The sequence below is a fragment of the Ictalurus furcatus genome, chromosome 11, assembly GCF_023375685.1.
Source record: "Ictalurus furcatus strain D&B chromosome 11, Billie_1.0, whole genome shotgun sequence".
NCBI classification, from domain to species: domain Eukaryota; kingdom Metazoa; phylum Chordata; class Actinopteri; order Siluriformes; family Ictaluridae; genus Ictalurus; species Ictalurus furcatus.
In genome coordinates this window covers 3635001-3651728 of record NC_071265.1, presented here as the reverse complement: position 1 = coordinate 3651728, position 16728 = coordinate 3635001, and the positions used below count along the sequence as shown (strand labels likewise).

The 16728-nt window shown below is 37.8% G+C and overlaps 1 protein-coding gene across 2 annotated transcripts in view; it reads left to right on the top strand.

Moving 5' to 3' along the window:
* Positions 1–16728, top strand: part of gad1b (glutamate decarboxylase 1b) — a 36765-nt gene that overhangs the window by 1499 nt on the left and 18538 nt on the right. For both annotated transcript variants that reach the window (XM_053636479.1, XM_053636478.1), the window contains exons 2-5: positions 5196–5258; positions 8893–9042; positions 10223–10465; positions 12970–13060. In XM_053636479.1, the coding sequence (XP_053492454.1) occupies positions 5196–5258; positions 8893–9042; positions 10223–10465; positions 12970–13060 (547 nt within the window). The remainder of the gene's footprint in view (positions 1–5195; positions 5259–8892; positions 9043–10222; positions 10466–12969; positions 13061–16728) is intronic.

The following is a 16728-nucleotide window of genomic DNA, read 5'->3' as shown; positions in this document are numbered from 1 at the left end:
GTCCTGACCCTCATTTCATGCTCGACATTATTTTAAAGCGCCCCTTTACCCCGGTGTCTCAGCTTCTCATCAGCTTCTCATCAGCTTCTCATCAGCTTCTCATCAGCTTCCCCGAAAACATGAATGTAGTGTACACTGAAATGTAATATAAGGTACATACCGCTGATGTTTCATTCAAGCTTTATTATTAAATTACATCTACACCACAATCTCGAACAATTGATCATAGCCTTATGTAGCTTTTACATGTTGATATAATATCCATGTTACTACAGTAAAGTTTGTAAATGTACATATTCCTATTTCCTGAGTTTACACACAAAGTGGAAATTCTGCCCTTCATTTCAATACATTGATAAAAAAAAAATTCAGTGTTAAATCATACATAGTAAAGGTATATCCTCAGTAGGTACCACCCCAATCTATTTCTTAGGGTGTAGGGTCAAGGGTTCTTAAAGATGTTGTAGCTAGGTGCCCATATAACTGTAAAAATAAAAAAAAATTAAAATCCCATGGACCCCCTTCAAGACATGATCAGTTTTATTTCATTAACATTCCATAAATACGTGCAATAATATATTGTATTAATATGTATGAAAGCCACAGAGCTTTCTGTTGAGATTTTCCTTGTTGCTGGCATGGTACCATCACGGGTACATCTTTTGCGACTTTAGTATGTCGATTTTTCCCTCAAAACGTCAATATATTATCAAACAAAAACAATAACAAATAATTAAGGTACATATTTGGACCTTAAGGGCCATTAATGAAGTCTAAAAGCTGCTGTGGTGGAAGATCTCCTTAGCTATAAATAAAAACTTCCCAAAGTCAAGGGGTTGAAGATGCCAGAAATCAGGCTTTATTGTTTAAGAATAAAAACAGAAAAGCCGACATGTCTGCAGATCATCTGCCGAATACAATCGACGCTCATGCTTTTATTCAACACTGAAACAATGATCTCATTACATGAGGTTTTACATCACATTTCTGATGTCTCGCCACAGTTATACTGCTTTCTTCATACCTTATCTGTAAATGTGGCACCAGTTCAGTCAGATTATTTTTTTTGGAAAAGTTTTTAATTTTTTTTTTACTGATTAACGTCAACAGCGCGTCTTAAGAAATCACAAACATCAGCTTGGGAAAAACGATGCAGAGAACAGACTCGACGCTCGTTAACAGGTACAGAGTTTTTACTGAGAAATAACAGAGCAAGCCTAGAAGAAACAGACACACTTTCTACGTGAGGAATGTGTGTTCGGTGATTTTTCACGAGTTAGAGTAGTTCGTCTTACTCTGATTTTAGTTTCTTTGATCAGTGTAGTGATTACTCTCTTACAGCACTGTGCAAAAGTTTTAGACACATGCAAAGAAATGCTGTAGAGCAAAGATGCCTTCAAAATAATGAAATTAAATGTTTCTACATTTCTCTACAACAACAACAACAAAAAAAATACCGTAAAGTGCAGTAAACAGTAGTAAATGAAACAAAGTCAATATTTGGAGTGACAAAAAAATAGTAGTCTACGTTCAATGTGTGCAGTTTTATACGGAGATGAGCTGTAGGTGTTAGTGAGCATCTTTCAGAACCAGCCACGGTTCTTCTGGAGACTTTGACTGTCACACTGGCTTCTTATTTTTGCAGCAAAAACCCATTATGTTTTGTTTTGTTTTTTTTTTTTGTCTGAAAAGTGTCTCTTATGTGATGCGCTGCCGTCTTTACTGACATACAAACATTTTTCAGTAACGTTTCGTTTTTGTGCTAGAAAAGGTTTTTTTTTTTGTTGTTGTACTGACTCGATAGTGGAGAAGTCATCTCACTTTGGTTGAATGAACACATACCATTTACTTAAAAATATACCATACTACACACACACACACACACACACACACACACACGCAAAGACACATACTAAAGGTTAAAAATAAATAAATAAATAAATAAATAAATAAATGACAGATACCCTTGATAGTGTAGATATTCTGTTGACTATTAGCAGGGTGGTGTTTATAAATGGTGTATAGAGTAATTAATAAATGCTCTATCAAGGATTCCCAAAACATTTATCCAGGTAACCCTTTTAACTGCAAAAATAAATTCAGGACAGATTAATTTTATGTACATTTTTTTTTTTTGGAATGTGTACAATAATATTTTGTCTATTCATCGGAGTCACAGCACTCTCTGTTCCTCAACTTTCCACTGAACTGAACACGAGGTCCAGTCTGACGTTATTCCGCGGGACTTTGCTTATGAGCTATTGAGGTTTGGTTTAAACCAAGTCGATTCGAGCGAGCAGTCAAGCAGACGAATATCTATACAAACTCGATCATTATCATTATAGCTTTAAATATAATGGTGGCTTGTGGTTTTGGTTTCCAATGCTGTAACAAAGGGAAATAAATAAATAAATAAATAGATGAATAAATAAATCATAGACCCTGCTGGCTATGCTTCACAGACCTCACTTTGAGAACCACTAAACCATGTACACTCACTTTATTCTGATGCTCCCAGTGCTTGTACAGTTAGTTTATGTTTAGATTAATTACTATTGATCAGTCGTTTATGTAGAACATTTCTGCTTTCAGGAAAAGAATGATGCTAAAGACTTACGGCGCACTGAGAGTCCATTCGGAGTTCATCAGAAAGGTTCTAGCTTAGCTACGTGCAGAGAGTCTGCTGAAAGCGTAAATATCGCAGAGGTTGAGAATGCAAAACACTTCGGCGCTGACGTATATTCCAGTCTGTACAAGTTTCCTGTAAGGAGATGTTTATTTAACATTAATGCTATGAGTCTCCATTGTCAGTGCTTTGTAACAGGAAGGTCGAGAAAGTCTTCAGGATAGAGGAGTTAACATTTTCCAGTTTTTTGGTAACCTGAGAAGCTTCATATGTCCAAGAGAGATAAAATTAGAGGCTAGTGAGGGAATCACTGAGTATTACTGAGTAATAACAGGAACTGATTTAAATGTAACGCTAAATGGATAAAAAGCAATACATGTCATTCAATAAGAAATGAAAACGTGTGATTGTTGGCAAGTATAAGAAGTATAACACACTTCAAGACGTGCTGTTATAGGAAAATAATCAACGTTAGGGTGGTGAAGGTAACTCCACTTCAACTCCACTGTTGATACTATTTTACAAACATCAGCCTATTGATAGAGAGCGGCCATTTTGTTTTCAGGTTAGGAACAGTCAACACATTATGTACAGTCTGTCATGGCCCCCAGGGGCAATTCCACCTTGGGCCACTAGAGAGCACCCTGACTGTCCTTGCAGAACTTCTTCTTCTGTTGTCTCACTGATTTCCTGTCTCAATCATGCTCACCTGTTTGTTATTTCTTGATTAGTTATTCTATTTAAGCTCCTTGTTTTCGCTCTTTGTTTGCTGGAGCATTATGTTCAGATTATGTTAAGTTTTGTGTTTGGTTCGTTATTGCCACTTGATGTTGTTTGTACTATAGTTGAAGTATTTTCTAGCCTTGTTTTTCTAATATTTCTTTGTTTCTGGTTGTTCTGGTTCCCCGGTGTCTTCTGGTGTTCCTGGTTCCTCGTGTCTGTCTCCCTGTGTTCTGTTCTTTAAAATAAAGAAGTTCAGCATTTGTATCCACCTACACGGACTCACGGCGTGACACAGTCCGACCCACACTATAAAGAGTTACCAAATTTACAATATAATAATCATGCACTCTGTGATCACAGTTTTCAGTATTGGTTTATATTAACACTGTAAACACAGACTGATCAGAAACACCAGTTATTGGTCCGAGTCATCGGGGATGTTTCTGAAAATCAAGTAACGACTAAGTAACTAAGTAACGACTTGGAGTTAAATCTCTTAACAAGTCAATAATATCGATAATGTAAGTAAATAATGTGTGCATTACAAATGACGGTAAAGAAAAACAAGTATTACAAAGAAATTGTTAAACAACTAAATAGCACATATAAATAACAGTAAAAAAAATATACAAATATATAAATAAATACAATCTAGAACAAATACAATTAGGTAAATAAAACAAATTATAACGCAATTTAACACTGTCAAATTTGGTGATTGACATTTTGACCACCTGAAAGTCCACAGTCTGCTCTTGTCATAGCTAGAATTGAAAAGAGCCAGGAACTTAATCTCTTAACTCTTCTTACTCGAGATACTTGCTAGCTAGCTTTATTTCCCTTCGCAATTACATCAGCGAGCGGAAGCACTAAAGTGAACAAATTGATTAAAAAAAACAATGAATTCACATTTTCTGGCCCAGATCAATATGGACACTACTTCATGATTTCTTCGTGATCTGACGTTAGCGCCATAAGTTCCATAGTTATTTATATTAGTTACGTAAATTACAGTTAATATTCTGTTCAAACCACAAGCGGACTTCCTGATACACAAACCTTTCACCGAGTGATAGTAAAATGTGGTTTTTTTTTTTTGGCATGTTTGTATTAAAATCATTAGGGCCCCCTGGTGGTCCTGGGTCCTTAAACCGATCAGAGCGAGAAACGGCCCTGCAACTCAGCATAACTTGGCTCATATAATGACATCATTGTTGGTCTATTTTAGACGTCCTTGGAAAACGTAGATGTCTGGATTTGAGTAATGATTTAATGAGTGTTTTGAGGGTGTAGAAAAGACGGTCGTTGTTGTTGTATGCGTGACATGGTCCAATAAATGGATGTCGGCCTCGAGGCAGACCAGAAATGTACTAAAATCCCCCGGTGGTGATGTCTTTCTATGGGGCAATACAAGTCAGGCTTGGCTGGACACATAGGCCTAATAGATGAACATTGACGAGACCTGGAAACAACACGTGGAAACAAAACTTATCATCATTTACACTCGTATATCTTAATGTGCTTAATATAAATGGTGTAACAAGCCTGTGTCAGATCTCATTATCATGGAGTCATACCGGTATGACAATCAAGATATATCTACCATCGGGATGAAACGAAGGAGACGCACGCATACTCGCACACACTCGGTAACCACTTACACACTTACAAAATGCCTATTCGGTGTTGAGTTAATTCAGTAAGAGTTCATTCATCACAGTAAGGATTTGTCACTGCCTCATAGGCTCCATTTGGCGCTCTCTCAGGCTCCATTTCTCTCCAGCTCATAAAAATCTAAAATGTCGGGTGTACACACTGAGCAGCTCTGATCTTCTTCTCTTTGCAGCATGCGATGGCTGGTACGGGGTCGCGCACGGCTGCACCCGCAAACTGGGCATGAAGATCTGCGGTGAGTTTATTTATTTATTTATTTCTTGATTCAGACCTATTTCCTAAAGCGATGGCTTTTTCACACATCAGAGGTGTTCAGACCTGACCGTGTTTTTAACCTCTTCGTCCTCTGGGAGAGCACAGTGACCTCACCCTGACCAGAGGGGTCTGTCTGTGTCTCTGTGCTCCTTTACTTCTTCTTTATTCTTTATTCATCGTCCTGGTTTTTATGCCCCAAATCACAGATGAAAAGAGCAGCGCTGTCATCGCATGTTCCCATCGCCCTAGAGGCTCGATCCCAAATGACTGCCTAATCCATCCCTGTTAATGCACTACGTATAGGCTTAATAGAATTAAAGTGCTGAGGTCGCTATTTTATTCATGTGACTTGTCTGTAAAGTCCATGCAGTATGCGTGTTGTGTTTAATGAGAGTCATTGTAAAAGGTTGTGTAGACTACACCCAGCAGAAATAACACTTCTAGACCGTAGAGCGCTGTGTGTTAGAGGGATGGAGCTGAAAGGTCAGCGAGCAGTGATGGAGCCTCAAGGCTAGAGTGAGCTGAGTGTCGTCCCTCTGTAACGCTCAGTGCTCCGTGTCCTCCCAAGAGAAATGGCGATTATTTACAGAACCAATAGAAAAAGCCAATAGACAAACGATGGGAGGAGAAAGATGAAAACTATCTCTGCTTTTCTGGTTTAGAGCTGAGATATAGACCAATCTCTGGAGTCTGCCTTGAGTGCACTTCCTTATTAGTGTCCACTAAATCAGGAAATTAATTCGACTATAATAAGGCAAGTAGGACAATTAATGCAGAGAGAGACAGACAGACTGTCAGACAGACAGAAACAGGAAGTCAGTGTAAGAGAATGAAAGAGGGAGACAAAAAGCTAGACCAGAACAAAGAGACAGACAGACACACAGACTGAGGGGGAGACGAACACAGAGAGACAGAGAGAGAGAGAGAGAGATAGAGAGAGAGACAGCTCCTCACAGTCCCAAACACCCCCCCCCAACCTCTCACAGCCTCAAACATCCCCCTCACAGCCCCCTCACAGGCACTTACGTACCCCTCACAGCCCCAAACAGCCCCCCACTGCCCTAACAGCCCCATCACAGCTTCTAATAGCCTCTTACAGCCCTCACAACCCCAAACAGCCCCCTCACACCTCCTAACAGCCCCTAACAGCCCCCTAACAGCCCATTCACAGCCCTAGCCACCCTCACAGCGCCCCCATCTGACAAATTGCGAGATAACCCCACAAAAAAAGACAATGGCATTGAAATTGATTCCATTATTTGTAAAGTAATAGGCAGGCTTCGAGGCGATACTAAACTTTAGAGCTAATTTGACGTTATAAAATGAAATCTTTACCTAATATGAATATTAAAAGATGAATTCACCAGGGTTGAAATAAAATAAAATCCTGACAGTTTGGCTGCGCTGTTTATTGAGTGCAAAACAATAAATAAAAATTTGACACCAGGGAGTCGGAGGAAGCTGCTGTGTTGTTGGACCTGCTGTGAGAAAAACAGAGAAATCCAGCAGCACTGAATGGATTTGCATAGATTTGAACAATCTTTAGCTCTTATCTGAGGCTGAATATGAAGCGCCGCTGCACTGCTTCTGTCTCTGTCTGTTTTGTGAGATAACACACACACACACACACACACACTGCACAGAGATAATCGATGTCCACTGGGAATCAGATGACCAAACATTCCCAGGTCTTCAGCTACGAGCGATTTGACCAGTAACAATGCATTTGGGAAAACGCCGGTCCTTTTTATGATCTCATTCAGAGATTTAACACAGTGAACCTCTTCATCTGTTCCACAGCGATACCGTGAGACGATGTCGACATTTAATGATGATTAAATCTTCCTGATGATATATATGCATATATAATGAAATAATAAATAATGAGTCAGTGCTGTTGTTTAGTATATTAAATAAAAGAAATCTTTACACTTTTTAAAGAATCTCAGTCGTCTTATCACTGCATTTGGAAAAGCCCCAGTATTTGTAGTATTTTTTTTTTTTACAATAAATTAGGTTTTTATATAGTGATACCATTAAACAACCTACATTTTAGTGGTACTGTTTAAAATGTAATACAATATTTTTAAAACAATATATTTTTTTATGATTCTAAAGATCTTATTAATGACAGGGTATTGGAAGAGCCATTACTTTGATTATACCATCCATAGATTAAAAAAAATTATAAAAATAAATAAATAAATAAATAAATAAATAAATAAATAATAATAATAATAACAGTCCCAGTGACCTTATCAATGACAGTGTATTGGAAAAGCCATTACTTTTATTATACCATCCATACATTTTTTAAAAGAATAATAATAATAATAATAATAATAATAATAATAATAATAATAATAATAATAACAGTCCCAGTGACCTTATCAATGACAGGGTATTGGAAAAGCCATTACTTTTATTATACCATCCATAGATTTTTTAATAATAATAATAATAATAATAATAATAATAATAATAATAATAATCCCAGTGACCTTATCAATGACAGGGTATTGGAAAAGCCATTACTTTTATTATACCATCCATAGATTTTTTAATAATAATAATAATAATAATAATAATAATAATAATAATAATAATAATCCCAGTGACCTTATCAATGACAGGGTATTGGAAAAGCCATTACTTTTATTATACCATCCATAGATTTTTTAATAATAATAATAATAATAATAATAATAATAATAATAATCCCAGTGACCTTATCAATGACAGGGTATTGGAAAAGCCATTACTTTTATTATACCATCCATAGATTTTTTAATAATAATAATAATAATAATAATAATAATAATAATAATAATAATAATAATCCCAGTGACCTTATCAATGACAATGTATTTGGTAAACCAATTATTTTTTAAAATTTTGTGATACATGCTTTTTTAAAATAAATAAATAAATAAATAAATAAAACATTGAAATCTTTTCCATATAAAATGACACCATTAAATAATACATTTTGGGTAAAATCTTTTTTTTATTTTAGGCAAGAGTTTAGAATATAAACCTGAAAAATACAAAAAATGAAACGGTTTCTCTGTCCCAGTGATCTTATCAGTGCGTCTAGGAAAATAAAATTTTATTATGCCGTTAATTCGTGGCACATCTTCAGAAAATGAGATGTTTATTTGATCTCTTATGTTTTATGTGCTTGTTATATGGAACGGCTTCCCGAACGACGCTGTCTGTCTCAGGTGTAATAGCTTTCGACACATCTTAAACATGCTGGCTTCCTGCTTGTGCTCTTCTCTCTTCTTCACACCGGTTACTGCACTAAAGCCTCCCTGATAGATCGGTGTCATAGGGAGCAGTGTGTATCAGATCTATAACCCTATCAGATCTCTGTGCCTCCGGTTAAATGACATGTTTTGTGTTCGGGTCAGGCAGCTTGAGCACTCGGGCGGAAATGTGTTGGGGGTGGAAATCACCACTAAAGTGCATATAAATATATATACACATCAGCCCAACAGTCACTCATACACAGAGCCATGTGTCGGGAGAATTAACTTACAAAGTAGGTTGTAGCAAGGATCTGGACATGTTTCTAAGCGGCTTCCATTCCTCATCGTCTCGTAACGATGCAGGGTTTCTGCAGAAGAACAACAGCTTGGAGGAGAAAGGCAGGATGATGGGATCCTTCAGAGAGAAAGAGCAGAGTCATAACAGGGAGAATCGGGAGAAAGAAACACACTTCACCCGCACCGAGACTGACTTCTCCAACCTGTTCGCCCGGGGTAAGACTTCTCCGTCACGGCTTCCTTCATCCTTATTTACACATTTCATCCATTTTTACTTGTTTAGATCTCATGACACTCGGTTGCTAGGTTACAGCGGGACTAAATCGTGTGTATATTTGCTATTAGTCAGATTTACTTGTTAATACTCCACCAGCTGCACATGTGCCCTGAGATTACAGTTAAATTAAAGCAAAGACTCTACTTCCTGTGTACATTTTACTGTAAAATTATTTAGGATGGAAGAGTATGAATGACTCGTTATACCACAGCACTGTCGAATGCTGGATTCTGATTGGTTAGAATATAAGCATAATTTTTGTTTGTTTGTTTTTTTTTTTAAATCATGTATATATGTTTATAATTGAGTGATTTTTTACGATGTCCCACATGACCAAAAAAAAAAAACATTCAGGTTTGAACCCTGGGACAGTCTTGAAATACAGTGAAGGTAAATATTGGATAAAAGAAAGAAAGAAAGAATGAAAGAAAGGAAGGAAGGAAGGAAGAAAAGAGAATGAAGATATTCTAAATAAAACCAACCACACAAACAGAAAATGTACAGATACATAAATAAGGGAAAGAAAGAAAGTAAGAAAGGAGGCATAATAAATAAATAACTGAATAAATGAATGAATTAATTTTGGAAAGGAAAGAAGATAGTATAAAAAACGAAAAAGTAAACAAATACATATAGAATACATATAGAAGTAAACAAGTACATATATATGTATATATATATACATACATGAATGAATGAATGAATGAATGAATTAGTGAAAGACAAAAGGAAATTTTGTAAATAAATAAATAAATAAATAAATAAGAGTGAAAGAAGGAAAGAAAGAAAGAAAGAAAGAAAGAAGGTGCAGTATAAAGTCGGTTGGTCATCTTGCTTATGTCCACATTCCTTTTCCAACAATTATCTCAGTTTATTGGTTCAACGTGGATCCATTTAACAAACATTCAGTGAAGTAATAAAGTTTAAGTCTTGGTTGGTGATGACATGATTAGATGCTGATACGTTGTTACCCCACAGATATATACGAAAAAATAACCATTTTGGCCATAGACTCAGCCAAAAATATCTTAAACAACTGCTCCACGGAAGTAACAATGGTCAAATTCAGCTGTCAGACAAAGCCCATCACTTCCTCTCCTGAACTTCCTCTCTCTGCAGATTTACTTCCTGCTAAAAATGGTGAAGAGCCGACTATGCAGTTTCTCCTCGAGGTCATGGAGATCCTCACCAATTACGTCCGCAAGACCTTCGACAGATCCACCAAAGTTCTGGACTTCCACCATCCACACCAGCTCCTGGAGGGCATCGAGGGCTTCAACCTGGAGCTCTGTGACCAGCCTGAGTCACTCGAGCAGATCCTCGTGGACTGCAGGGACACGCTCAAGTACGGGGTCCGCACAGGTACGATCTCAAATCACACACTGGAGATCTGTTCTGGAAGTATGTGTGAGTCTACATGGCTGTTTCATATTGATGATGGACTATGTGCTGAATAAATGAAGTGTAAAGTGATGGAATTTAGATTTGGGATATAATAAATATTTGAAGAGTTAGCTCAGAGTATGCAATTTGACAGTTTTAGCCTCCAAACCAGTAACATACTACCACCAAGTACAACTGGCTGATGCTTTTGCTGATCCCTTGGAGACAGGATACAACTGAGCAGTTAAGGTTTAAGGTTCTTGCCTAAGGACCCAACAATGGCAATGCTGGGATTTGACCTCACAACCTTCTGATCAGTTTCACATGTTCTCCTCATGTCCACATGGGTTTCCTCAGGGTTGTCCAGGTTCGAACTCAAAACCATTCCTGCCTCATCCCCAGTGTTCCCTGGAGAAACTCAGGATGCTTAACAGGATCAGAATACAGCTGTTTGATGCATGGCCCATGACATCCTTTTCATAATTAGCCCCAAAACCTCGAGGAGGAAAAGAAAAAAATCGATAGCTTCTTTCAGCTCGTTGGAGTGAATACGTTGGAGATCACCACAACTGTAAGATTGCAGGTCTCAATCCCAGCGAGTTTCAAGTTTCAATCCCAGCGATGCCACAGCCATCCAGTCGTGGGTGTCTCTGCGCTCATGTATACAGAAGAGAGCAGATTTCCTCAGAGTGTGTCTGTCATCCTCTCCTCGTGTCTCGAAGGAAGAACGTGTTAGCTTTCACCCTCCCTAGTCGGTAGCAGTCAACGTGATCAATCATTGCTCAACCTGTTAGACTTAGCACTTATTTAAGGTCTTCGATACTCATACAGTACACATGAAAATAATTCTTAAATATACTTTCAGTCATATTGTACACTTACTTCCAGTTTGACCATGAAACTCTCATGATAAAAGGATTTGTTTATATTTGATGACTTTAAACTGTATTAAAATAACTGGATTTACACCTGTTTTGGGCGTGCCCGTGTTCAGCGTTGGATTAATTCGTGATCTCACACTCCATAGTTGCGGTTAATGACTCAATGAAAGTAGACAGTCAGGGCTTGTAGAATTTTCAGTGTTTCAGAAATAAACAGAGTCACGATACTCTACACACAGGAACCCAACAGTGTCCTGACTGATCTTATAACAGACTTGCGGCGATTAAAATACTTCATTTGATTATACTGATTGAAAATGTCCAATAATAAGTCGATTTCCAATCTGCCGGTGAAATGGAACGCCAGCGTACTACTAGAAAGGGTTAAGTAAACATCGAGACTAAATCGAATCATCTAATAGTGCACGTGTTTAATATCAAATTATTCACTCATTTGAATAATTTCAGTATCTCATTGAAACACTTGCGTTATAATATAGAAGATTGGACTGACAAGTAAAAAGGCCGTTATTGGAACTTGACTCGGTAAAAGAAGAAATATGATGGAAGAATTCGAACCATAAAGCAGCATGTACAGCGTATCAGTAATTAAACCTGCACTCGGAGATGGTCTATAAAATGTCATACGATCAGGGGTCTTGTTTCTGTTTGGTCGAATTAATTATTTACTAACACAACAGAGGGTTTTATTTGGATTATTTATTTATTTATTTGGCCCCTTTTCTGTAATTGTGCAACAAGAACACTCCAAGGGGGGAAATCAAACCCCATTAGCACTATTACATCTTATAGCTGCCTTAAAGCAGGTCTGAATGATGCTGAAATGAAATGAGGGTCATTAAGAGGCATTTCAAATAAAAGGAGGCAGTTAAGGTCCAAATAGGCTGAAACGTTCAGTGTGTGTGTGTGTGTGTGTGTTTGTGTGTGTGTGTCTTTGTGTTTTCACTGAAACATTACAATATTAGATTGTATCTGTAGTGTAAAACTAAATAATAATGTTCCTTCAGACCTGGAACTGTCCATGGTGCTGAAAATGAACCCCTAACCCAATGAAAGGGAAAAATAAATAATGACTTAATTTATTTATATTTACGACTTGTCTTCATGTGCAGATTCATTACGTGTGTTTGAGCAGTGAAACGTTTCTGACGTCTGACGCTTATTTTCTTCTCTATTCTGCTTTCTGCCCTTTCCTTTCCCCGTCTCTGTCCCCTTTCTTTATGTTCCCTTCATTTCTTTATTTCCTGCACGTTATCTTTCAGTGTTTCAGTGTTAAATAATAGAGCAATTAAAACTTATACTGTTAATGGAGCTCTGTGGTGAAGCTGGTCCATTAAGATCAAAGGCGAGATGTTCAGTTGTCTCACAGTTGGGACAGAGGGATAATGTGAATATTCAGGAATGTGTATATGAGCTAGATTTGCATTTATATTCCAGAACATTAACTTTTGAAACTCACTCAGCTCTGTGTTGTGTGCTGAATCACTGATGGATGTAGTTTTACAAAACTAGATGTTTTTAGTTCAGTTTTAGTTTAGTTCACTGTTCCGTTTTAATTTCTGTCTTCTCTGTTATTTACAGGTCACCCAAGATTTTTCAATCAGCTCTCCACTGGCCTGGACATCATCGGCCTGGCTGGAGAATGGTTAACATCCACTGCTAACACTAACATGTGAGTGACTCTCCTTTCTTTTCCTTTTCCTTTCCTTTCCATTCCTTTCCTTTCCTTTCCTTTTCCTTTCATTTCCTTTAAATTCCTTTCCTTTCCTTTCCTTTTCCTTTCCTTTCTTTTCCTTTCCATTCCTTTCCTTTCCTTTCCTTTTCCTTTCATTTCCTTTAAATTCCTTTCCTTTCCTTTCCTTTTCCTTTCCTTTCTTTTCCTTTCCTTTCCTTTTCCTTTCATTTCCTTTAAATTCCTTTCCATTCCATTCCTTTCCTTTCCTTTTCCTTTCCTTTTCCTTTCATTTCCTTTAAATTCCTTTCCATTCCTTTCCTTTCCTTTCCTTTTCCTTTCATTTCCTTTCCTCTCCTTTCCGTTCCTTTCCGTTGCTTTTCTTTTCCTTTTAATTTCCTTTCCTTTTCCTTTCCTTTCTTTTCCTGTACTTTCTGTCCCTTTCCTTTCCTTTCCTTTCCTTTCATGTCTTCCTATTTCTTTTCCCTTTCCTTTCCTTTCCTTTCCTTTCATGTCTTCCTATTTCTTTTCCCTTTCCTTTCCTTTCCTTTCATGTCTTCCTATTTCTTTTCCCTTTCCTTTCCTTTCCTTTCTTTTCATGTCTTCCTATTTCTTTTCCCTTTCCTTTCCTTTCTGTTCCTCTCCTTTTCCTTTCCTTTACTTAAATATCCTCTTGTTTCCTTTCTTTTCCTTTCTTTTCATGTCTTCCTATTTCTTTTCCCTTTCCTTTCCTTTCCTTTCCTTTCTGTTCCTCTCCTTTTGCTTTCCTTTACTTAAATGTCCACTTGTTTCCTTTCCTTTCCTTTCCTTTACTTAAATATCCTCTTGTTTCCTTTCTTTTCTTTTCTTTCACATCCTCCTGTTTCCTTTCCTTTCCTTTCCTTTCATGTCTTCCTATTTCTTTTCCCTTTCCTTTCCTTTCCTTTCCTTTCCTTTCCTTTCCTTTCATGTCTTCCTATTTCTTTTCCCTTTCCTTTCTTTTCCTTTCTTTTCATGTCTTCCTATTTCTTTTCCCTTTCCTTTCCTTTCTGTTCCTCTCCTTTTCCTTTCCTTTACTTAAATATCCTCTTGTTTCCTTTCTTTTCCTTTCCTTTCATGTCTTCCTATTTCTTTTCCCTTTCCTTTCATTTCCTTTCCTTTCTGTTCCTCTCCTTTTCCTTTCCTTTACTTAAATGTCCGCTTGTTTCCTTTTCTTTCCTTTCCTTTCCTTTACTTAAATATCCTCTTGTTTCCTTTCTTTTCTTTTCTTTCCTTTCACATCCTCCTGTTTCCTTTCCTTTCCTTTCCTTTCCTTTCATGTCTGCCTGTTTCCTTTCCTTTCCTTTCCTTTCATGTCTGCCTGTTTCCTTTCCTTTCCTTTCCTTTCCTTTCCTTTCATGTCTGCCTGTTTCCTTTCCTTTCCTTTCCTTTCCTTTCATGTCTGCCTGTTTCCTTTCCTTTCTTGTCCTTTTCCTTTCCTTTTCCTTTCCTTTCATGTTCTTTCTTTTCGTCCTCCGGTTTCCTTTCCTTTCCCTGTCTTTTGTGTCCTCTTACATATCCTGTCCTTTATTCCCATCCTCTTCATGGTCAGGATGATAGCGTGGCTGTGTATGATCTCACACACATCGTGTCTGATGTCAGGAGGTTATGTAAAATGATTGTTTTTTTTGCTCTGTGGCCAGAGGTGCTGGTTTTGTTAGTGTTGTATCGAGTGATGATCTGATAGCGCAGGCAGCGCTGGCACCCCAGAGGCACGTTAGATTGCATATTGATCAGGACATTTCATAAGAGCACTGTATAATAACAAGAATCATCATCATCATCATCATCATCATCATCATCATCATCATCATCATAATACAGAGCAGGCCGGATTTCATCTGCAGGGAGATTTTGGACAGGCGGAATAAAGAATATGGCTGCGTATAGACTCAATAGCTATCAAGAGTATTCCAGCCATCTTCTAAATGGTTTCATAAGGTCCTGCTCACTTAATGAGCATTTTCCCTCTGCTTCTTTTTCAGACACTCATACACAATACCTAAGGCACAGATTTTTTTGTGTTGATTTTAACCTGATATTACGAATTCTACTGTGAAGCAGCTATTGTACGTACTGGAGCTATTGTAGCTTCAGAATGAACTCGTCCCAAATCTAGTTAACGGCCCATTGACTGAGCGTGACTGATGGCTGGTAGGAGCCGAGTGCCAGCTGAGGCCAGCCAGTCGGAGTGCATGTGCCCCCTCCCACCCCGTATCCGCCACCCCCCCGGGTCGTGGAAACTCCACATAGCGTGTCCCTCCGAGTGGCTCTTCCACTCCCACAGGAACGAGCCGCTTCATTAGCGCTGTCCTTCTTTATATAAACGCGTGGCTCCATTATAGAAGTCACTTACTATGAGGAAGGGCTTGTTAAACCGCCATTACAGGAACAATGGCTGGTGGCACAGGGGAATTACTTTGCTTAATACACGCTTATTCACATGAGTCCCCACACAAATGCACATTTCACTGCAGTTCATACAGTTCTGGGTAAAACGAACTGTACACACATATGCTCAAATGAGCCGAAACATGTTTGGTGATTAAAGTTTTCTTCTTTAGTTTTTTGTATTAGATCTACAAGGCTAATATGTTAAAAAAAAAAAAAAAGTCTGGAAGTCTATTTAGCAAATACATGCCCACATCTTCACCTGCTCACGTCAGAATATATGGTATGATTTTGGAATATTACCTTCTCTGGTAGAATATTCAAGCTAACTTCGTAATGTGGGTTGTGTTCAGGGTTGTCATGGTTTTGGAAAGTGTATGAGTGTGTGAGATGGCTGTGAAGATCGCTTCTGTAATATCCATGGCTTTAATTATTATCGGCCTTTTATTAATATCGCACCTATTATGGTTTTTCAAATATTACCGTTCATGTAGTGTGTTATAGAGCTGTTTGTGAATGTAAAAACGTCTGCAAAGTTTCAAAAATCAAAGCGCACGACAAACGGCGTTATCGACTCCCAAAAGAAGGAATCGATTCTGAACAGCTGAATCGAGTCGTTAGTGATTCCAGACTTTACTTCCTGTACTAACCTACGTAGGTTTGTAATAAAAAGCATCGCCTTTGGTCTTATGAAACATGTTACGGTAGTGGGCGTTTCCTTTTCGACACATGCTGACAGCGGTAGACCAATCACAACAGACTGGGACGTCTGACCAATCAGAGCAGAGTATGCTCTCTGAAAGGAAGCGTTTAGAACGAATCCTTTAGAACGGATCATTGAACGAGTCGTTTGTGACACTGGGGGAGAAAGGTAATGCTGCAGTTTAAATTACAGGCACGTTAAAGTGTTTTTTGACCTCGGATGCGTGTAAATCTATCGTTTGAGACCTTTAAAACAAAATTAGGCAGGTTTCAAAACCATAATAGGTGTGCCCATATTTACATATTTAATTTTTAAATAGAACATCCATAAACATTTGTGTTTGTGCTACATTTTTGCTTTTAAATTTAGGTAGATTTATGTTCATGTTTATAGATTACACTAAGTCCAACTGTGTCCTAATCCGCATTAGCTCGTCTGTGTAACATCACTGAGGTACTGGATGCGGCTTCAGATGTTCACGGAAAAGATGGTTAAAATAAAGACGCAAACTTAAGACTCTGATTGACTGAGTGATTTGGGATAAAGCGGGAAATTA